This window comes from Caretta caretta, chromosome 25 (genome assembly GCF_965140235.1).
Source record: "Caretta caretta isolate rCarCar2 chromosome 25, rCarCar1.hap1, whole genome shotgun sequence".
NCBI classification, from domain to species: domain Eukaryota; kingdom Metazoa; phylum Chordata; order Testudines; family Cheloniidae; genus Caretta; species Caretta caretta.
This window is the reverse complement of record NC_134230.1, coordinates 12,058,472-12,081,715: the sequence shown is the minus strand read 5'-3', so window position 1 is coordinate 12,081,715 and position 23,244 is coordinate 12,058,472. Positions and strand designations below refer to the sequence as shown.

The window sequence follows — 23,244 nt, the reverse complement described above, 5'->3', positions numbered from 1 at the left end:
AGGGGAGGCAGGCAGGTGTCAGGGGAGGAATAGCAGCAGGAGGGGACAGGAGTGGGGGAAGGGGTGGATAGGAGCAGAAGGGGATTTGGAGGAAATGGGACAGAAGGGTCTGTAAGCACCAAAGCACACTCCTCTATAGAACATGGAATGAACCCAGGAATCCTGAGTGTCAACATTCCTCTGCTGTCAGCAAATAGCGGGGAAGCCCACTAGCAAAGTGTGTCTCATCTTTCTCTTCTGCACAGAATCGAGCACTCCAGAGTTAGGAAATACCAGAATTCGGGTTGTCCGTGCAACCTTAATTCAGCCTTCTTGTGCATTTACCAGGCCGTTATGATACAGTCCTTAATTACATGATCGCCAGCGATTTTTCCCACAGGCCCCCTGCCTCAGCCAGTGTATGGGCTGGACCTGCTCTGGGGATGACTCGGGGCTGTCCACTGAAGCTGCCTCTTGGAGCCCTGCGTCGTTTTTGCAGAAGTTGGGAGGTGTGCAATGAATGAGGTGGGGCACTGCGGGAAGGGGAAAGGATTCCTGGCTAAGAAGGCAGTGGAATGCCGTCCTGGACAACCGGGTTCCATCCCTGCCTCTGCCACAGAGTTCCTGGATGGTGCTGGGCAAGTCACTTAAAGCAAACTTTTCGCAGCAGCCATTTTCTGGGTTCCCAACCTGAGACACCTTGGGTCTGCCTTGCAGAAGTGCTGAGTACTCACAGCTGCCACTGAGGTCAATGGGCACCGTGCTCTGAATAATGAAGAGCTACACAATGTTTTGCAAAAGATCCTACACTTGTCAAACTGGGCCTCCAACCTTCCTTGGCATTTTTGGCTCTAATGGCTCAGTTTCCCATGTGTGAAATGGGGATAATACTGCAACCTCACCACCCCAGGGTGTCACACCAATAAATTCATTCATGTCTGTAACGGACTAAGATCCTCCAATGAGAGCAGCATGGAAAAGTCCATGGGGAAATTTAATAATTCTGTATTCAGTTCAGGGCTTGGCTGCTGGGCAGTGAATAATGCCTGGGGCCATGCACTGAAGCATGAGGATAAAAAGGAATATTGAAGAGAGACCCATTCAGTGAGCACCGTCCATCCTGAGCACTGAACGAGGCAGGGGGGCTGGGGGAAAATAGACAGTAGGTGTAAGTAAAGACTGGATCACAATGCATGTGCCCGAGACAGCTGAGTTAAGGATGCAAAAGCTACCTTGATCCTGGCACTTCCTAACATTTGAGTGCTTGATTTTGCAACCTTCACATCCTTTGCATGTGGTTTGCTGTATGAAATAGCCATGTGCGTTCCATAATAAAGACGGGCCGTAAGGGACCGTCTGTTCTGTGTTTCTCCAGTGCCTAGCACAGGGGTTCTCAAACTGGGGGTCGGGACCCCTGAGGGGGTCGCGAGGTTATTACATGGGGGGGTGGCAAGTTGTCAGCCTCGACCCCAAACCCTGCTTTGCCTCCAGCATTAATAATAGTGTTAAATATATAAAAAAATGTGTTTTTAATTTATGGGGGGGTCACACTCAGTGGCTTGCTATGTGACAGGGGTCACCAGTACAAAAGTTTGAGAACCTCTGGGGACCTGGGGCACGACTGGTGCTGCTCGGGGCTGCGGTAATACAAACAATAATAATACCCGGATTGCCAGCCTGGGATCAGCTCCCAGCTGTGCCGGGTGAGCAGGGCTGTAGGAAGGCAGTCTGGGGCCCTGGGCATGTGGCATCCCCAGAGCCCTACCTAAAGATCATGGCCTGGCCCCTACTTAGGGGGACAGCAGGTTTGTCTGTCTTGTCTGAGATTTGGGGCAAGAAATGGCTCGTGCTGTGTGTTTGTACAGCGCCTAGCGTCACCTTGGTCAGGACCTCTTGGCGCCACTCCAGTACCAATCATAAATCAAATACTACCATCTCATAACTAGCTCCAATGTAGACACAGTGCCCCGTCTGGCTACCACAAAGACCTAGGAGGAGTACCGAGGGCTGCGATTGTGTCCCCATTGTGCATACAGAGTCGGAGGCGGCCCCTGGCCCGAAGAGCTTACAGTCCAGGGGGCGGGGATGGGCAAAGAAAGAGTGCTCCTGATGCTGCAGATGGGGGAAACTGAGGCACGGAGCGGGGCAGTGGCTTGGCCAAGGTGGGCTGGGCTGGCAAGTGGAGACCTCGCCTCTGTGGCCTCAAACCAACCCACCCCTGGGCTGGCCAGGAACGAGCCTCCCCCTGGCAACCGGCCTTCAAATCCTCCCCCCGCCCGCTCGGAGCCTCTCTGCCCCCCACGCCAAGCGGGTCCCCCTCGCGATCCGGCTCCTGCCGGAAGCGCCGGAATCCAGCCCTGCTCTTGCCGGGAGCCCGGCGGGCTGGGTGCAGGCTGGAGCTGCGGCGGAGGGGAGATGCAGCCTGCAATGTGCGCGCTCCTGATAACGCAGGAGACGGAGCCAGCAGATAGAGCCAGCGCCTGGAGAGAGGGGGGACGAGACCCGCTCTCCGCCCCCCGCTAGCCCTCCCCCCCCCCCAGCAGGCTGACAAAGGCAGCAGGGAGGGGAGGGGTGGGGTGGGGGGGAGGTAGCAGGAGCCCTCCTCCGTCCAGCGAGCTAGCCCCCCCCCCTCGCAGGAGCCCCTGGCTGCAGCTGTTCCCAGCCCCCCAGCGCTGTTCCCCTGCCGGGGGTGGGGGTGCTGGAGAAGAAGCTGCCGGGGTTTGCATGCACACAGCTGGTGGGGAGCTGCATTGCACCGGGGGGGGGGATCTGTCAGGGGGGACCCCCCCGTCCCTACCCGCCTGCCTGGTGTGTGTCTCTGCGCCCTGGCTCCCGAGCTGGGTGCGTGGCCAGGATGCCAGGCGGGTGCGAGGCAGGGACAGGTGTGAGGGGGAGAAGGAGGAGCGCCGCCCCTTAAAGGAAAGAGCCGCTCGGAGTTGCCCGCTGCAGACAGCCCCAGCCTGGCTCCCGGGGAGCCGCCGGCACGGTAGGTGAGGGCGCCGGGCGCTGCCGGGGAGCGGGGGGCATTGCCTCGGCCGGGGGGGGCTTTTCCCCTGGGAGCCCTGCAAACTTTGCGGCTCTCGGCCGGCGATCGTCCGCTTGTGGGGGGCTGCGGGAGCAGCCCAGGGCAGGGGGTGCGTGGTGGTGGTGCGGGGGGGGTGTCGATTTCAGTCGTGGGGGGGGGGGTTATCCCCTGCCAGGGCAGCAACGTGCCTTTGTGTAGTCGGTGAGCAGCCCCTGCCTTCCCCATCCGAGCCGGGGGGCGGGGGGGGGACACACAGAAGAGCCTGCAGCGAGCTTTTGTTACGGGCTCCAATGCCGAAGGGAACCTTGAAGGGTCACTGGCTCTACCCCCCCTCCCGGGGAGCTGGCATTTCCCAGCAGCTGGTGGGTACCGCCGGGGGGGGGGTCTGTTACAAAGGGGGAGGGGCAGGAGCGGCGAGGACCCCCCCCCCAGCTGGAGCTGTTCTACAGGGGGCTGGATGGGGGGCAAGGTGAACGAGGTAGCCGAGTGGCTGCCTGGGTTTGTTTTGTCCAGCCCCAAGCCCCTTGGTAACCGCCTGGGGGGCGAGGGGGCAGGACGGGACCTGCCCTTCACCTGGGGTGCAGCCCCCACTGTCAGGCAGAACCTGTCTGGGGTGGAGCAGGGCGCAGACCCCGCCTGGGGACCGGGCACAGGGAGCTGAACCGCCCAGAATCCAGCACACGGGTGGGCTGGGGAGGGCTGCCGGGGGCCCTGGCATAGAGACGGGGTGGGGCAGAAAGGGTGACACTGACCCCTCCCCGGGGAGCCGTGCGAGGATCTGAGGTTTGCCATGGCCTGAAAGGTTGGCCCTGCCCTCGGATGAGGGGCGGAGGCTGGGGAACGGAGCCTTCCCCCCCATGTGGGTTCCCTCTGCCTCCGGGTGCTGGGTGGCCTCTGGACCCTGCAGCTGCAGGGAAGGTGTCTGCTGGGCTGTGGGTCCTGGTTTATGACATTTCTGCTTGAGGAATAAGGTTATTGGCAGGAAAGGAGAAAACAGCAGGGCACCAGGGGAGTTTAATACTTTTAAATGCGGGGGCTGGGCCCTGCGATTTCCAGGGATGGGGGTTCAGCAGTGGGGAGCCCGGCTCGAGAGAGAGCCTTGCTAGACGTCACTCCACTAGGCACTTCATGGTTCCGTGCTGGGCATCAACCACCCTCACCCGGTCCTGTGAAACCCCTGTTCCCCTGACGCTGGTCACGCTAAAGATAGCCCACCTGTGTTCCTGCTCCTATCCAGGGGGCCCATCCTGCAAAGTGCTGGATAAGGGCTCTGAGAGACGAAGGTGCTCAGCGCAGGATCGGGCCCCCTGAGATCCTCCTGGCTGGTTTCCAGTTGGCCTGACGTCTGTGCTAATGTTGAGCCCCTCCTGTTTTCTGCTTTGGGGACAGTCACTGCCAGGGGTGGGGGACAGGGGCAGGGACCTGAGTGCCGCCTGGCATGTGGCTGAGGACAGGGCTTTGCCTGCTAAGCACCTGGGGCAGTATCCCAGCTCCCTGTGCAGAGACTGCCTGCCTCCCCCTTCCCTAAACGCGCACCCAGCCTCCCACATCATGTGGAATCTATAGAGACACAGCCATGGAATCTGGAGCCACCCCGGGCATTGGAGCGGCAGGGCCTATCAGTGCATCCACTCTCCCGTCTGGGGCTCGCACGGAGCACGTCGGCTCTGCCTCGCAGACAAGGCTCTCCCGTCTCCCTTTCAGTCTCCCAGGGAGCAGGAGCGGTTGGCTTGGGGATGGGAAAGTGGGGCAGGCTGTCCGGTGCTCCATGCCAGTGCCCTGAGCCCATCGTAGCAGCGGGAAGTGGAATCTGGCCTGGAGCAAGAAGGTGATTGCTCATCTCTGTGCAGGTTCGTTAGCACTTGGGATCTCCGGAGTGCCGTACAGCCCGGAGCGTGCCGGGAGGCAGCATGGCCCAGTGGGTCAGTGCAGCACCCCGAATGGGGAAGTGGGGGGACCTAGGTTCTGTTCCCAGCTCTGTCATTGTTCTCTCTGCATGACTGTGGCCCTGTCATGTCCCTTCTCTGCACCTCAGTCTGCTTGTCTGTAGAATGGGGCTGTTGGTATAATGAGAGCGTCTAGGGGTCTCTGCTGAGATCAGGCCCTTCTTGTGCTAGGTTCTGTACAGACACAGTCCCTGAACCTGTGAGTTTACAGTCTAAATGGACAAGGGCAGGAGGGGAAACTGAGGCACGGGACGACTGCCCAAGGTCACAGAGCCGAGAGCCCAGGTCTCCTGAGCCATCACCCCATGGGCTGTCCACTAGCTCACACTGCCTCACTTTACCTAGCTGCTAATGATACCAAAGCCCCTTGAGATTGCTCCTCCAGAGGCCCTTTTCGTCCAGCAAAGTGTTATTAACGGATGATGAATAACAGTGCTGGGCAAGGACGCTGTCCGGGTGAAAATTCCATCAGAACAAAACTTTTCTGATCTGCGTCACTGGTAAGAGTTCTGCCGAGAGATTGGGAGAGGACATCATACAAGCAAATACAGGCCTGGCTTTGGTGCTGGCCTGTCCCCTTTTCCAAGGTCTTCACTTAGTTTCACTTTCTGGGCCAGACCCTTCGGCTGCTGGAGATGGAGTGAAACGGGTGCTCTGCTGGCTGTTGAGAGCTCACGCTGTAGCCTGCCCCGTGAATAATAATGAATAATCTTAACCCATTGTCCATTTCACCTCTGGTTCCTGTCCTGTGGCGTTGGGAGTTGCCCGTGCTGTAAGGGGAACGCAGGGCTCCAATACTCAGTCTTCATTGGTACGATCATCGGAATAAATAGTGTTTAATGCTAATAAAATCAGTGCCGTCTAAATCTCTTTCACACACCCCTCAGCCCCATCATCTAGTATTTTGAACCTAAATGTAGGGCATGGACTACATGACGCTAGGGGGCAGATTTTCAACTGCGTAGCACCCAGTCGCTGCCATGATGCCGGCACTATCCGTTTAAAGGATAAGCATGGGCCCTTCACCTGCAGCTGGTGCAATTGGGGGTGGAGGGTGGGTCTTGAGAACATTGGTGTGCTTGTTTTTTCTTTTGTGCTTTTAATTTGAAATCGGGCAGGGCTGTGTTTGTGAATGAGGGGCCCAGTCCTGCCAGGTGCAGAGCACTCTCCGGCCCCGTTGAAGTCAGCGAGGGTGCTCAGCAGCTGCCCGCCGGATCGGGCCTTCCTATGGAGCGTGCACCGTGCGGGGGTGCGGGGGGGAGGCAGGCTGCCCCTTTGCTGAGTGATGCGGGGCTGTGTGGATGTAACATGGATGCAGTTGTCCTCCTTTGTGGAGGGACGCTGGCCCACAGCCTGCCCCCGAATTTCGCTCCATTCTGATGGGTGGGATGCCACCCCCCTGGAATAGCCAAACCCAGGGCTCTGCCAGTGGTCGATCCATCAAGGGGTCAGAGCCAGGGGGCTCCCAAGTTGTCTTAGCTGCCGCTCCGGATTCTTTTGCAGCGTGCAGGTGGCGTCTGGGCGGTGGCGAGTCATGTGCTGGAGGGCGGGAGGGCTGTGCCGTGGGGTAGCAGCACCATGGGGAAGGCTGCCTCATAAGAGAGAAGATGGGGGGGGGGCAGGAGATTATGGAAAGGAGGAAATAGAGGGGAATATTTCGGGGGGCATCGTGAGGTAGGGGGCAGTATTCATTGGGTTGCTATGGAGAGGGGGAGAACTGGCGGTGTTTATAGGGGTTTGGGGCTGGGAAAAGATGGTGGGGGGGGGAAGGAGGGATGGATTCCCCTTCCCTGCCCCGCCCCTGCAAAGGCAGCACTTTACTGAAGGCAGCTGGGAAACTTTGCCCTGGCTCCGCGCGCCGAGGGTACCAGCTCCCAGCTGAGCAGGTGGTTTCAAGCTTGTGTGCTGTGACCACAGTCACCGCAGACCCCGCCTTGGGTGGTGCCGCTGGGCTTTGTGCCGTTCTGTGACCAGGATCTCGCCCGGGTTCGGGGTCAGTGGCTTTTGGGGAGCGGGTCGTTGCAGGGTTCGTAGCCTGCTGCGGTTTGGGCCGATCCTTAACGGCAATGTTTGCAGACCGGCTGCACGGGTTGTTTTATCCCTGCAGCTTTGCTGGCCGTTCGGAAAGGTCACCGTGTGTGTGTGTGTGTGTGTGTGTGTTTTATGGCGCTTTCAGACCCATTTTTCACCCGCTCTGGCCATAAAGAAGCTGGCCGCTTTGCGGGAACCCAGCCTCGAGTGCGCCATTCCCACCTAGACCCAACCCCGCTGGCTTATGGACGCTGCTTCTGAGCCAGACTAACCGGGGACTAACCGGGCTGAGCAGGCTGCTGACCTGGGTCGCTCTCGAACTCCGTTTCCTACTGTTGGGCAGGAGGATTGAACTCCCCTGCCGGCCATCGGCAGCGCCCGGGGGTCACTAGTGATCAACACGTGCCTCCTGCTTCCGCCTTCACGCTGAGGCTGTCGGTCCTTGGGGAAGGGAGGGCTCGAGGAGAGAGCTTGTGACCTTGTCGCTGGGCAGCACAGGGCCCTTTGTTACTGACTGCAACCGGCTGCCATAAGCAAACCTCCAGTGAGACTCTGTCGCCCTCTAGAGGTGGCTTGGACAATCCAGGATCGCCCTGGGGGCCGTGGGAGTTGAGGTCACTGAAAAGGAGCAAGATCTTGCTTGGAGGGGCTGTCCCCTGCAGCTAGCATGGGGAGTATTTTATTAATGAAGTGTCGAAGATCTCTGCCCACCTTCCTGTTTGGCCACTTTGTTCCTTCTGTGGCTCTGGCCTTTGTGTGAGTGGTGCGCAGAATGGGGGCCGGAGGGGTGGGGAGGGGCTCTTTAGTATGTGGTGTTGCAAGAGTTGGCAGGCTTCTCGGCCAGACGTGATCTACTTGGAAAGGGAGCTTGGGGATCTGATGCTGAGGCTTTCCTTCCAAGGGGGATGGGGGGGCGGGGCTGGTTTCTCAGAGAAACCCGAGAAACTTCCCAGCGTTCCGCTTGGCGGCTGTCGAATTTTGCTGCACACATCTACCCTCCTGGCACGTGCCCCTCTGGTCTGTCTCTGTTCACCCCCTCTGACTCTGTCACTCTTGCAGCCCCATACCTTCCCCTCGGTCTAATCTAGCATGTGTCTGTCTCCTATATCGATTGCCCGCTCACTCGTGGCTGGCCCTGCATGGATGAGCTGGAGGGGGGAGGCATTCAGCCACTCCAGCGACGATCACCTCTCCTTGGGAGGCAAAGGGGGTGCGTGGAGCCCCTTTGTCCCCAGGGCACCTGCTCAGGAGGTCACTGTAAATCTGGCCACAGGGGCTGGGGAGCACAAAGGGGGGAGACCTGCTGATGCTGCCCCCAGCACTCGCTGGCCTGGAGAGGTCCTAGTTTCACCCCACTTTGTTGAGGGGAGTGGGTGGAGAACCCAGGGGAACTTGTTTTTGAAAGATCGACCGCTCATCGTGCGCCTCCCGAGTGCCCAGGGGAGTGTTGCACAAGCTCTCTGCTTGGTTGCAGGGCCTGATCCTGCAAGCCAGGGCCTCACTGAAGCAACTGGGTCAATTTGGGGGAGGAAGGGCTGCTCCCATGAGCCAGGGGGAAGCTCTCATTTGCTCCAGGTATTTTCAAGGCCCGGCTGTTAAACTCCAAGAAGCGGTTTATTACCCTGGTGCTGCAGCTCCTCTGGCTTGGGATCCGGGTGGAAGCTGCCATGGGCCCGGTTGCCTTGCCCGGAGCCCACAGGAGCTGCATCCTAGAAGCTGGAAAGAGGACTGGTCTTTTCTCCTACACCCACGCTGCCTGGAGCCTGGATCCCATGTCAGCCAGGGAGCCGCTTGTAAATACGTTTTTGTTCCGCCCTGCCGTTCAGATAAACAATGGGAAATTAATGAATTCAAACCCCGAGCAAGTAAACCAGCCCGAAGCCTCACACCTCCCGCAGGCAGGCAATTCAGAAGCAAGGCTGAATGACTCCATGCTTGTGTGCCCTGCTGTAATGCAGGGAAGGGGATGCGTGGTGCTTTTCTCTTGGGGCAGGATCCGTGAGTTACTCCTAGCAATGGCCGACAAATTCTTTCCTGGTTGGGGTCGTGGGGAAGGCTGCTCCCACTGCAATCCAGTTTAAGGTGCTGAGGGGTAATTTTATTACTAGTTGTGAATGTTTATCTGATGGGCATGACCAAATTCCCCGATTGTGCAAGGCGCCGTACAGACACAGAAGAGACAATCCCTGCACAATCTAAGGCCCCTGTTCAGGGCAGTGCTTATGCACTCCTGGAATTCCCAGGAGATTGAAATCAATGGGAGAGCATAGATTTTTTTCCCGCCAAAAGGGACCATCGTGTGGATCTAGCCCAAGCCGCCTGCGTTCACACCAGCCAGAGAACATCCCCTGGCGATTCCTGCATCAGTCAAAGCCCAGAACTTCGGGCTGAGCTAGAGCTTGTCTTTTGGAAAGCCAAGCAGGGCTGGATCGAAAGGCTGCAAGCGCCGGGGAATCTGCGGCATCCCTAAAGTTATGCTCCTGCTTAAGTGCTGCCCTGAATCGGGGCCTGAAAGGAAACTCTCGAACAATGGGGCCCCGTTGAGGTTAATGGAGCTATGTCCGTTTACGCCAGCCGAGGTGCTGCCCCTCGGAGACTTGTGGGAGCTATAGTTGCAGGGGGGGCGCCAGCTTTGCCCAGACTGCCGAAGAGCGAATAAAGAATTGCTGCCTTAGTGCTAAATTCTCTGATGTTTCTTGGCTTAATGTTATCAGATGGCCTTGCGGTTTGTGTAATTAATGATACCGATGTATATAAAATTTGATTTAGCAATCGCTGGATACGGATGCCTATATCTAGGCAGGAGATAGGGACAGAACTAGGTCAGTTAGTGCCTCCTCCACGCCAGGGCAGGATCCCCCTCCTCCCCCCCGCAGTGTATCTTCGAGTCTTTTTTTGAGTCTAGTTTAAGAGGCAAGTTTTGAAACCCACCTCTTCTGTTTGCACAGGCACTTTACGCACCCACTTATCTGCACGGACACGACACTGTGCAACCTGATGGAGCAGCTGTTCATCTGGGCTGTACTCAGGAGATCGGGATCCGGTTCCCAGTTCAGTCGCAGGCCCCCCCCCCCCCCCCCGCATGACGTCAGGCAAGTCCCTGAAGGGAATTCTGTACTCCTGGAAGGCAATGGGAATCTTACCCCTGACTTCCTTTCTCCCACCCTCTGTGTTATCTGTTCGGATTGTAAGCTCTTCAGGGCAGAGGCTGGCTCTTGCTCTGGGCACATGCAGCACCTAGCACAGAGGGGCCCTGAGCTCTGCACACGCTGCTCATAATTGCAACTCTCTGGAGTCTGGCAAGGCAAAAGTAACTCTTCTCCCGGGAGTCTCAGTTTAGTCACACTGCGTCTCCTGCCTCTTCCATAGCATACGGCATGCATTCGTCAACATAAACATTAGTAAAGAAATGCAGGAATCAAAAAGACTACAGACGCACTGCATGGCTGAGCGAGGATGTTTAACTCGTTCATTTCCTGCCTGGAGAGGCCACCTCCCTGCTCACCCTGCCCCACTGCGTGTGTGCGTTCTGCCCTAGGGACCGATCCCAGCCCTGCCTGCGAATCTTTCCATTGACGTAATTATAGTATGTAGTGTCAAGATGGCCCAGCTGAGATCCGGGCCCCAGTGTCCTAGGCTCTGTACACCCACAGCAGGAGCCAGTCCCTGCCCCAAAGTGCACACAGTGTGAGTGGGGGAAACTGAGGCACAGAGCGGGGAAATGACTTGGCCATGGTCACCCAGCAGCTCCATGGCAGAGCCAGGGATAGAATCCAGGTCTCTAGAGGGTTAGCTCTGTGCTCATTCCACTAGCCCATGCTGGTTCTGGTAATGACTTTAGTGGGCTTTGGATCAAGCCCTAACTTTACAGATGCTGCGTGTGCCAGCAGCTCAGCAAATTGTTAATGCAATTTTGATTCTCTTAGTAAAGGGAGGGGGAGAAGTAGAGTGAACTCCCAGCGGGGCTGGATTGAGCTAACAGGATTTCACTGCCTATTTAATTATAACTTTGTAAAATTAAAAAAGCAAAACAAACCCCCCCCTTGTCTCCTTCTGCATGTCTCTGCCTGCCTCTGGGAGCCTGGCAGAGCCTTCGCCTGCTGAAGGGAGGTGGATGCTAACGAGGACACCCCCCCACCACCATTTCTTGGAGAGCTGGTGGCAGAGGTGGGAGCTGGCAAGGGTTCCTGGTGGAGCGCGGCACCCAGGCTGCATGTCCCAGAAGCCCAAGGAGGCTGGGCAGGCTCCTTATGGGGGGGCAGGAACTTGGTCGCCGTGACGGATCAGGCGTCTCTTAAGCAGTAGACGCAGGTTGCAGCCAGGGTAGAGGTGCGATGCAGCCCTAGTAGTAGAGATGCCCACCGTACTATCCCTCCTCCAGCCGCTCCATCTCCCTGGCACGTCTCAGCCGCTCTCAGCTTTCAGGGTGTTTTCTTGGGCCTGTGAGTGCGAAGTGTTTCCCAACTGCCTCCTTCTCCCACACAGGCTCCACAGACCCGGGTCTGGCGTTTCTCTCCCCAGCGCCGGAGCTAGGATCTCCAGGCTAGTTTAGCTGCTTCTTTGGCAGAACAGCCCGAGTGCAGCTTCAGCTGTGTCCCGCTGGCTGCCTGCAGCCCGAGCAGCTCCTCGAGCCCCGCACGGCTCGGGCCTTGCTCTCAGAGGGCAGACTTGTGCCCAGGTGACCCGGGTCAGGAGGGCATGGGACCCTTCGTGGGTGGGTCACGCTCGCTCTGCAGCCTTGAGCCCTGGGCATAGACGGAGGCAGCCGGGCCGGCATTTTGATGCGCTGTGGCTAATCCACGCACCGATGTGGATAATCTCTGGCCCGACGGCCCCACTGGTGACCTCAGCCGGGCCGCAGCATGGACGTTTCCTTGAGTTGCGTCCCAGGCAAGTGCTCAGGATGGGTGACGCCAGGCACAGCTGTGCGATCACGGGGGCGAAGCGGGGCTCCTAGCCGGCAGGGGGGATTGCTCGCCCTGCCAGACCAGGTGCATGGCAATCCGTGGGCTGCTGTTCTGTGGCCCAGCTCCTGAGGAGCTCGGATCTTGTCGGGCTTTGGTGTCTATTTCCCTCCTTCTATTTCCCTCGTTCCTTTGTCCTTTCACTGGGTTTATAACTCCGCTGGAAAATAATTTTTGCCTTTGGGGCCGGTGTGGGGAAACTCATTTTGGGTGATGGGACTGAGGACGGGGCTGAATCCAGGCCTCCTTCCCAGACACCTGGGAACTGAGGAAGGGGATTTACCCAGCACTGCCCAGACGCACTAGCCTGGCAGGAAACTAGAGGTGGTTTCCAAAGAATTCAGATAGGTCCTCGAAACATTGCTCCCTCTCTGCCTCTATTCAGCAGCATTTGCATCTGGGGATTGGATAGCAGGGCCCCCATCTCCAGGGGACTTAGACTGGGATTTTACAAGGGCATAAAGGAGTTAAGTGCCCAAATCCCACTGATTTTCCAAAGGGAATTGGGAACCTAGTGCTCGCCTTAGTACGATAAGCAGTGGCCAAACTTGACCCGGCTCAGCTGGCTGCATTTGAATGAGCTCGGCCTCTTTAGTCTGGAAACAGGGACTGAGTGGGACACAATCAGGTGTCATCAGAGCGTGTTACAAAGGCGGGTGGGGTCTCATTAACCCCATGTGACAGATGGGGAAACTGAGGCACAGAGCAGCGAAGCCGCATGGCCCAAGGTCACTCAGGAGCAGAGCTGGGGATAGAACCTGGGTCTCTTGACACCCGCTCTCCCGCCCTGACCAGAAGACAATGCTGAAAATGAGGACAGGGTGGGGGGTAGGGAAGGGAAATTGTTTTGGAAAGTTCCATTAAAATCTCTGTATCGGGTCTCCGCTTGCCACGACCATTTCCCATCCCTCGCGCCTCTGGTGCTCTCCCTCCGAGTGCCGCCGAGGACGGAGTGACGTGTCCTCGGCTTATGGGCAGCAGGGGAATCCCACGCTGGGGTTGGAGGGAGGGATCCAAATGCGAGAGAGACCTTTGCCTTTGGGCAGGGAGCACCCTGCACTCAGAAGCGCCCCCTGCTGGCTCCTCTTCAGCATTGCCTAGCTCGCCAGGATGGTCTCCCAGGGCAGGGTGAGGATGAAGTGGACACTGTCAGAGGCCAGGGAGGCAGGACATGCCCTTCAGGGGAGGGGGATTGGCAGTGTCGCCCCAGCGGCCTGGCTGCGTCAGAGGAAGCAGCAAATCCCGCTCCAGTGTCAAGCGGTGGGAACATAACTCTTTTTTTATTATCCGCCCCATTCATCATCTCTCTGCCAAGGGACATTGAGATAAAGTGCCAGTAAATTAGAAAGTGTTAAGAAGGCGATTTGGGAGGCTGTGAGCCTGGGGTGATTAGAAATCCTTCTTCTTGCAAAGCTGGCCCAGGAACAAGGATGTGGCAGTCCAGCCCATGGCCGCCAAGCCACGAAAACACTGCCCCTCCACCCTCAGGAATAGCCACTAGGTCCCCGTGCCCAGCTCCCATGCCACGGCGCTGCTCATGCCTTTGGTAGCTGCTCGCAGGCCTGGCACCCTTTGTTCTTGTGGCCAGGAGGGTGTCCACCCAGCATTGATCATAGGATTGGAAGGGACCTCGAGAGGTCATCTAGTCCAGTCCCCTGCACTCAAGGCAGGACTAAGTATTCTCTAGACCATCCCTGAGAGGTGTTCGATGTCCCATGCTGGTTTCCTTAGGGCGGAGGATGGCGGCGTGAGGCACAATGGGGAATGGGATCCTCTCCAGTTCGGGGAGTAGGCGTGGCCTAAAAAGACTACATTTCCCATGATGCACCATAAAGCCTGCACACGCGCATGTACCTACACCCCTGGCCTTGAGCCGCTGGCCTGGCAGAGGCCGGTTTCAATCCGTTCCCGGCCGGTAGTTCTCAGGAGTGGTTACTGTCGGGTACCCGGTGCGCTCGCTGGCTGGAGTGACCCGTGGGACAGGAGGCTAGAGGTTCTTGGGGGAGGTGTGTCAGCGACACACCAAAGCCACCTTGGCACTCACAGGCCCCATTGCAATCAGGCCAAGAGTGAGCGGGCAAACTCGCCTCTCTCTGCCGGGGCGGTCCCTGCGGGCCCCGGTTGAGGCTCATTGATGGAGAAGCCGGTTGGTTGTGAATGGGTTTGTCTCTCTTCCTGGTAGATTGGAGTGGGAGGCTGGGAGCTCGGGTCAGTGATGGAAAGGGAGAGCGAGCAGAGCTCTGCCATCTCCCTACCAGGCAGGATTCCTTCCTCCAGGACGTTCTCCGGCACTCCAGTGGAGCCTGCGCCTCTCTGGTCCGGGGGCTCAAAGCACAAGGCCGAGCCTTGGGCTGCTAACGCCAGGCCCCCGGCTAACTCTGCAGCCAATCCTGGAAGGAGCCACCCCGACTCGTGAATTCGGTCCAAGTGGTGTCATCAGATCTGGGCACCACACGCTTTGCTCCACGGGCCAAATTCAGAGCGGAGTCTTGGCAGGTGTAACTGAGTCCCTGAGACCCCCTTCCATGGGCACCCTGCCTCAAGTCCCCTCTGCGCTCAGCCCAGGGAGTCTGTTTGTTGCAAACACCTTTGCCCCAGGAACCCAGCTCTTTTGATTGTTTTTTGGTCTGGGGCCAGATCCCCAGCTGCTGCAAATCAGCCCAGCTCCACCCAGAGGCAAGGGAGATGTATACCCGGCGGGACTAGGGCCGAAGAAGCAGCAGGTTAATCCGTGTGGTTCAGAAGGGGTGTGCTCCAAACCAGGCAGGCCGGTTGGCCCCCATCCTGCCGCATGGGAGTGCCTGCTGCAGGGCTGCGTAATATCCATTGTGTCATCTTTAAGAGGAATGCTCAGACTTGGAAGGATGAGGTCAGTGCTGCGAATAGACACGTAACCGCCCAGGGCCCTGCCGGTCCCAGCCTGCGAGGGGAGCAGCCCCCGTGTGCCCCGTCGGCACCGAACGACCCTCCCCTCCAGGCAACGGTTACCTTGGGTGTCCTCCCCTGTCAGCATCATCCTCGGGCTCCCCAGATCCCACCCCCATCCCAGAGCACACCCCCTAAATCAACCCCATCCATCCACCTGCATGTGCTTGAACATCAAAGCCCCCAACACTGTCCACTCTCCCATGTCAAACCAGCCCCCCATCTGCCCTCTCATACTGTCTGCTCCCCACCCAGTCAAACCAGCCCCCTCCATCTGTCCATCCACTTCTCAGTCCCCCAGCACCACTACCAGCCGTCCCTAGACAGTCCCCAGCATTGCCATTCCCGAGTGTGTCAGATCCTCAAAGGCCTGCCTTGCCGGGGGGTGTGTTCTCATCTCCAGGTGCTGGGAGCTGCACGTTTAATCCCTGTACATGGAGATGAGGAGCTATCCCAGAATGCTCTGCTCCCTTGGTTCTCTCCCACCCCTCACTTCTCGTTTGCTGTAATGGACTTGTTTTTCTGCCCAGTATGTCCACCCATCTGCCCCCAGAGAGAGAGACACCTTCAAACTGCACACACATGCATCCCCCCCCCCCCCACACACACACACACAGATGCAGCCATGCTCCTGCAGGCACACCCGGTACAACACCACAAACACATGGATACCACACACAGTGACGCCACGGCACGCACCACTTACCTGACTCCTGCAAACAATACAGACCCCCAACACACCCAGAGCCACGCTCGCGTACACCACACACCCATGCTGCGCACACCGCCCTCATGTGTCTCACGCAGCGGCCGAGGGAATACAGCCAAAATTGGCCCTGAGCAGCCATCTGACTTTAGTAACAAGCTCCCTCTCCCCGGCCCCCGCCCCCAAAGCCCTGCGTTCGCTTTCTAGCCATTGTGGAGCGAGCGCCTTTTATTAGCAGGCAGGTCATCGTTAGCGGGTCACGAGAGGTTTGCACCTGCGTCCCAATTCAAGGCGCCTTGCTCATCCCGTCGGGGGCAGAAAGGCAAGGCCGTGCGACCTGCACGTTGAGTCAGATTGGCAAAGTCACAGCCCCGGAATGAGCGTGTGATGAATTTTGACTGACGAATAAATGGGGGCCCGCGGGGATCGGTTCGCAGGCAGAGCCGGAGGTGAAAGTCATTGAATAAAGCCTTGATTCTGAGTGACCCACCTCTCCCACACGCAGCCGTGTGCAATCCATGCAGCTCCTCACTATAGCACACCCAGACGCTCCCCACCCCTGTAAATCACAGACATACAAGCTACCCGGGCTCAAAGCCCCATGGCTAAGCGCGCACCCGGACACCGATCCACAGACACATGCAGGACACAGGTACATATCCTTGCAAGCCACACAAATACACACTCTACACGCAATGGTGCATATGCAACACACATATATTTGCGTGCACAACCTCCCAGCAGACCACACCCCCACAAAGACTCCCGGGTATATGCATCCACACATATCCTGTACACACCCACACACCCCCCGCCCCCACGGATTGCGCACGGTCACACTGCAGACCCACAAAGACCTCTGGGGACGTGCGTACACACAGCTAATGAAGCACACGGGTGCGCACACACTGATCTCATCTCTGCGCTTTCCCAGTCCCTTTGAAATCCTCCTCAAAGGCGCACTGCTTTGAACCGTTCCTCCCCCCCGCAAGCGTGAATTAATAATATTCTTTTGCCCGGTTTCTTGTTTCTGGGGCCTGGATCAACACACTTGGCCAGCCCTGTGCATCCGCTTCCATGACCCCGCCCTCCACAAAGCCAGGCCAAGGTGGGGTGGTGCGGGGAGACCCCCGCTGCGGAGATAAGGAAGAGCATATTGTGGGGCAAGTGACGAGAGAGGCAAGGCGTTGAAATTTTTTTTTTTTACCTGGTAGCTTAGCATCTGTGATCTCTCTTTGCCTCTGAAGTGTTCTCGGGGAATGGTCCATGCAGCTGAAAAGGGGTGGGGGGGGAATCAGTGTGCAAAGGGAGGATGGGGTTTGTGTGTGCGGGGGTGTGGGTGTGAATCTGTAACTGATTTGCAACCCCCCAGCCTGCCCCCAGCTGGGTTCCTTTGAGGTCTCTCCAGCCCTGCTGTCCCTGACCCCGTGTACTCAGAGGAGTGGGGAGCTCACAGATGTCCCACCAGTGCCCCCCACACTGGACCCCACTTACGATTGGACCCCAGGTAAAAGCAGAAAAAGCAGCTGGGGCAGAGGGAGAACATCCCAGTGGGCCTCTCTCTTGGAACACAATAGCACTTGGTTCCTGGGGCACTAAAGGGTTAATTCACCAGGGGCCCTTGGCTGCCCTGGGGACACCCCCCCACACACCTTTCACCCTCCCTAACTCCCCTCCACCCCCTCCCAAATTCATGCCCAGCCCTCTCCGCCCAGGGCCTTCATGCCCATCCCCAACCTACGGCTGCTTCAAAGCCAGCAAGGCGAGCATGATAAAGAGAGTTCAAAGGACTAATTAAAACAGGAATTGCCCCCCACAAAAATTATGATGCACCCAGCAGAAAGGAGTGGTTAGAATCAGAGGGTGGAAGCCAGGACTCCTAGGTTCGATTATCAAACTCTGCCACTGACTCAGTGTGTGGCCTTGGGCAAGTCTCCTCTCCGCTGGGTGCATCTGCTTCCCCTTCTGCAGCAATGCCTGAGCAGGGCTGTGGTTTCTGTTCGCAGGACGCTGTACGGATGTGAAGGGATTAGCAGCTAGAGGGCTGAGCAAATGCCAGTGGATCATTTCTGGGAAAGGATTTCATAGATTGCACGGTGATTGTCTAGTCTGACCTCCTATCATTTAGCCAGTTTTTAATCCATTTAATGTGTGCCCTGTTAATTTTCTATCACTCTATCAACATGTTATGAGGTACCAAATCAAACGCCTGAGAGAAGTCTAAATATGTTATCGCAACACTATTACCTTTATTAACCAAACTAGTAATGTCATCCAAAAAAGATAACAAATTAGTTTGACAGGATCTGTTTTCCGTAAACCCATGTTGATTTGCATTAGTCACATTATCCTCCTTTAATTTGTTGTTAATCAAGTCCTGTATTAGCCACTCCATTATCTTGCCTGGTATCAATGCCAGGCTGAAAGGTTTATAATTACCCCAGTCATCCCTTTTACCCTTTTTAAAAACTGGCCCAACATTAACTTTCTTCCAGTCTTCTGGAACTTCCCAAGTGCTCCAAGACTTATTGAAAATCAACATTAATGGTCCAGTGACCTCATCGGCCCGCTCTTTTATAACTCTTGGATGCAAGTTGTTTGGACCTGCTGATTTAAAAATATCTGAGTTTAGTGGCTTCTGTTTAACATCCCCTAGAGATACTAGTGGAATGGAAAGAGTGTTATCCTCACCGCATGATGAGACTGTATCGTGTTTTTTCTCCAAATACAGAAGAGCAATATTTATCGAACTCCTCTGCCTTTTTTGCCTTGTTGTTGATAATTCTACCATTTCCATCTTAATTTAGCCTTTCAGAGAGTGTGATTTCCCTGAGTTTTACTGTTATGCATGTATTGGACTGAGATCTCTCTTCCACACCGTGGCTTGACTGGAAATATTGGGATTGGTCAAACAAGGGATTGAGTGATGGGATTGGTTGGATGAGTCACACGGTATTAGTTTTGCTCTCTGATTGGAGGAGTAGGCAAGTGCTTCTGGGAAAACTCCAGCATGTGACTCAGTGGCACGAATACTGATGCAAAGCCGTACAGACAGGGGCTGCAGTGAATTTGCTGTGCAACGTGACCCTTGCCTGGCACTGGAGCGCCTCTCCGAGGGCAAAGCTTTGCACACTGCCCCAGCCACTACAACAGCCCCCTATTTACTCCCCGCTGGTTGAGTTGCACCTTTATCTTAGGGGTCAAGGCTGGTGGCTTTTGGTGTGGAATGTCCCAGGTTTGGTCCCTGATCTCTGTGTGATGGTGGCCATCTCCGTTGCATGGTGTTCCTAATGGGAGGTCATTAATGAAAGCCACAGTTGGGGTCTGTACGAGCAGTTGGGGAATGACTGCCGTCGGTGACAGCTCAAGGCTCCTTCCAGACTGGATTCCCAGCTCCTGGCAGAGAACAACGAACTATTTCTAGGCCTGCAAGGAAACAATTCACTTTCCAGCACAGGAGCAAAGCCGTAGGCGGGAGGCAGCTTCATGCAGTTGGATTCCTAGAACAATATCCCTTTGTTCCCATGTGGCGTTAGCAGCCAGCAACCTGGCCTGTCCCGGAGCTGTCAGGGCCATCTGAGCACGTCCGCCTTCTCGCATCCGGATGGAAGTACCTAGTCGCCTGGGGCGGTAGGTTCAAGGCCCAGCAGGGTCAATATTATCCCCTGGGTCAATGCATTGCATTCGAGGCAGTTCCCTGCATAGGTGATTTTCATAGAAGACTTCAAAAGCCAAGCAGGAGATTTTACAGAGCGCATTCCAGTTCCTCGCTCCAATTTTATTTGTTCCTTTGAAAATCTCCTTGTCCAAGCTTGTACTCTGTGCAGACATGAGGAGGCCCTGGCACGGTTAGGGGGATTGTCCCCAGTTCTTCTGTCCCTTCCTCTCGCTGTTATATGCTGTCTTCCACCCTAGAGATGGCTGCATTGCAGTGATGGGTGACGTGATTTCTGGGTGTCCTCGAACATCCACAGCTGCTTTGAGATCTTCACCATCTGTCACGCAGCCGGGTTTAGACCACTTGAGCTCAAGAAGATTCTCCATATAAGGTATATGACACACAGTGGAACAGTTGAGATTGCACCCAGCAGAGGGCAGTGTGCTAGATCCTACTGGAGGGTGGTACAGTAGCCAGCGCATTACATTACTGTGGACAGAATTCTGTAAGCACTTCAGGATCCTTAAGATAATATTTATTAACACCAGCTGCTCTCCTGTCTAGCGGGCGCGGCACGGGACTTGCCATGGGTAAGGAGCAAGACTCTGGGGTCCATTGCCTCAGGAGATCATTTGCAGGTTCCCCATTCCCACCTTGGCTCTCGAGATTCCTTCGTCTCAGTGTCGTTCACAGTTATTACAAAGCCGGGCGTCGCGTGCCTCACTGGCTGATGTCCCCGTCTGGGGCTTTGATTTCCCTGCAGCCCCTGTCGTGAGCTCCCCCAGTCAGTAATGGAACGGGATCTGTCAGCTCACGGGGCAGACGCCAAGTTCAAAGCCTTTGAAGTGGCGGCTGCGAAATATAGATCTAGATCTGTGGTGTGCCCCGGAACGGAGACCTCGGAGCGTTGGCTCCTGGGGGAGGCTGGCTTGGCCTGGCGGGGCTGCAGCGTGGGAAGGACTAGCGGTGCCTGGCGTCGCGGAGAACTCCTCGTTGTTAATACACCCCAGCTCATTGGAATAACAACAACCATCTCCCGACCTAGTTAACAAGCCTGTCTTACATTGGCACGTACCTTTTCATCAGATAATATCAGTGTTTTGCAAGCAATGCATGCACGGATGACGCTGCTGGAATGCAACCATCTCAGGTGTGGGGCAGGAACTGCCAGGCCGCCCACAGGGGACAGTGTTTTGGGCAAGCCTGCTGCTCTTGCCATGGGGTCTTTGTTGTTCTGGTTGCTCAGAGAGGAGCTGGGCTGATGAAGTCTGTGGTCACCTGCCAACCTGGCATTAAGCTGTCGCTTTTCCTGGTCCCACTTGCTTCCTGGTCACCCTAACCCACTAAAGATGGGGCTGAGCTGGGGCAGCCTGGATCCAAACTGCAGCAGCATTTGGTAGCCAAGCGCTCGGCTGATTGTGCCCTGGTGCCAGGTACGTTCCAGTCTCTTGATGCCAGTTTGGGACAAAGCTGGGGAGGGGGATGGGATGGGGGAAGCCCTGGCAGGGCAATTCCAGTCGCTTGGCTTGGTTGGTGAGTTGCTTGGTTATCTGTGTTGTTTTGGGCAGGGCTGGTTTCCAGTCGGTTTAGAGCGATGGCCTTGGGGCTGGGGATGCTGCTGTGTGCCGAATGCTGCCTGCATCATGCTAGGGACAGGTTTGCACGCGCGTGTGCGTACACACACATGCTGTGCTACCCTGTTATTTTCGACACGCTGACTCGAAGCGAGCTAGCACAGGTATGTCCCCTTGAGCTAGTATTTCCGCCTCTGGCTGGCAGTGCAGGCCTGCCCTTGTCTCTCTGGGTCTCGCTTCCCCACCTGTATAATGGGTAGAATAGCCCTGTCCAGCTCCTAAAAGGGAATCCAGTGAAGACTGTGAGGCACCCAGAGGTGCAGCGATGGGGCCAAAGATGGACAGTGCCCTGCCGGTGCCAGCATAAAGCTGTTTGTCTCCCTCCTTAACCCCTCGTGCCCTGATCCAGCCGCCTCGCTCGTCCCGCCAGGCAGGAGCTGCACCGGGGGCTTTGCTGCTGTTTAATATTCTTCCAGCTGCTCGGTCGAGGTGGTGGATCAGGTGACTCGGCGGTCGGGGCCTGGCGCAGGTGACGGGAGGTCCTCTAGAGCTCCTCCAGCAAAGCCGACAGCACCTTTGTCCTCGCTCCCCTCCCATTTGGGTCTCCATCCTTTCACCCAGCCCCGGGCTGTTTTCAAGAGCTCCGGTGGATCCTTCATCTGACTTAACTACGAATAAGTTTTTTGGAAGTGTCGAATTAAAGGGGACTTTTTCCTACCCAGAGCCCAGCAGCCAGGCAGGACATGGTGCAGGGGAGACTAAAGAAGAAATAAAAACATCAGCAAAATAAATGGTAGGCTTCAGAGTAGCAGCCATGTTAGTCTGTTGTTAAATAAATAAATGTTATTAGGGCTTCAAATAGTGAAAAGGATGAAGAGCAGCGTATTGTCTCTGGTTCTCTCTCCCGGCCTGCTTCCCCCCCCCCCCCCCCACCTTTCCCATCCTTGGATTGGTTTCTTAAAGTTTCTGGTTGCTTGTTCGCTCTTGTATAGTTTCCTGTTAGCTCTGTATTTGTGTAGGCTGGTTTGTTATTGTAGGGTTGCCACAGAGTGCTTGGGGCCGTGGGCACGGTTTTGTTATCATAGGGTCAGTTGTCAGCACTGGGGCTGTCAGGCTGGTTTGTTGTTCCCGAGTGCTGGGGCTGGGTCGGCTGGTTTGTTATTGTAGGGTTCCCTGGGAGCTGGGCTCCAGAGTGGAATTGTTTGGAAGCACAGTGTTGCTTGTTACCTTAGTGCTGCGCTCCACTGTGGGGTCCCTCGTGTCGCTCTGTTGTAGGGTTTCTCCGGGGATGACAGGAAAATAAATTGGAGGCGAGTTCTCATACGGACCCACCTTTCCCCCATCTGTGGCTTTCCCAGCCGCTCGCTCCCACTTGTCTAAAGGAAAATGCAGGATCCAGAAGGAAGCGGGGTGGAAATTAAGCAAAGGGAGGGCTAATGCTGCAGGAATTTGAATGGAATTTCTTTCCACGCAGGGATATTTATTAACACATAGGCCAGACTGGCCCGAGGCGGCGAGACACGGAAATGCTTCCACAACGGAGCCGGAAGAGTACTTAAAGGAGACAAATACTGGGGATGCAGCCCAGCCCTGGGTTCTCTCCCCGGCCTCCAGAGAAGGAGGAGCCTGTCCTGGTGGTCAGAGCAGGGGGGCTGGGAATCGGGACTCCTGGGTCCTCTTCCCAGCCTCAGCAGAGGAGCGTAGCCTAGTGGTTAAAGTGGAGCGGCTAGGGAGTCCGGACTCCTGGGTTCCGCTCCCCAGCAGGAGTATGGCCTGGGGATTTGAAGCGGGGGAGAAGCTGGATGGCAGAACTCCTGGAGCAGCTCCCCACTCGCCTTCTCTGCAGCAGCCGCCTTGTTCTCCTCCCCTCCTTGGGGACCTTGTTAATTCATTGTTCAGTGGCTAGCTCCTCTCTTCAGAGCCCGGCACTCTGCTCCCTGTGCCAGCTCTGGCCTTCGCCAGCCCCTTCCATCTCTTCGCCCACCCTATGGGACAGGGGGAATAAGACCCAGACCGAACCTCGGTGGATCCTCAGAACCAACCCTCCAGGAAGGAGTGGGGAGGGGAAGGGCCAGGTGCCAGGACTGCAGGCTGTGTTACAGACACTCCCCAGGAAGTGAGTCAGAACCATCCTCCTCATTTCAGGGAAAGGTAAACTGAGGCACTGAGGGGTGGAGTGATGTCACCAGGGCGTGGGCGGCTGAGCTGTGAATGACACCAGGAGTTCTAGCTGGGCAGATGTAGGTGTCAGTGCAACGCGGGTGTGCAATGCTCCCACAGCATCCCAGGAGTGTCCTGTCCCCCACGTCTGGGGACGAGGACTCTGCGGGGTGCATGGCGGCAGGGAATCTGGGCCGGTGCTTTTACAGAGGGGGAAATCTAAGGCAGGGAGAAGTGAAGCAACCTGTTCATGCCTGTAGTGAGAGAGCTGGAAAT

General features: G+C 56.5%; 1 protein-coding gene across 2 annotated transcripts in view; it reads left to right on the top strand.

Moving 5' to 3' along the window:
• The first annotated feature begins 2,369 nt into the window (after positions 1–2,369).
• SEMA6B (semaphorin 6B) overlaps positions 2,370–23,244 on the top strand; it is an 85,632-nt gene continuing 64,757 nt past the window's right edge. The window contains exon 1 of one of the 2 annotated variants that reach the window (XM_075123345.1): positions 2,370–2,969. In XM_075123345.1, the coding sequence (XP_074979446.1) occupies positions 2,704–2,969 (266 nt within the window). In that variant the 5' untranslated portion in view covers positions 2,370–2,703. The remainder of the gene's footprint in view (positions 2,970–23,244) is intronic. The other variant, XM_048831099.2, reaches the window with a different exon arrangement.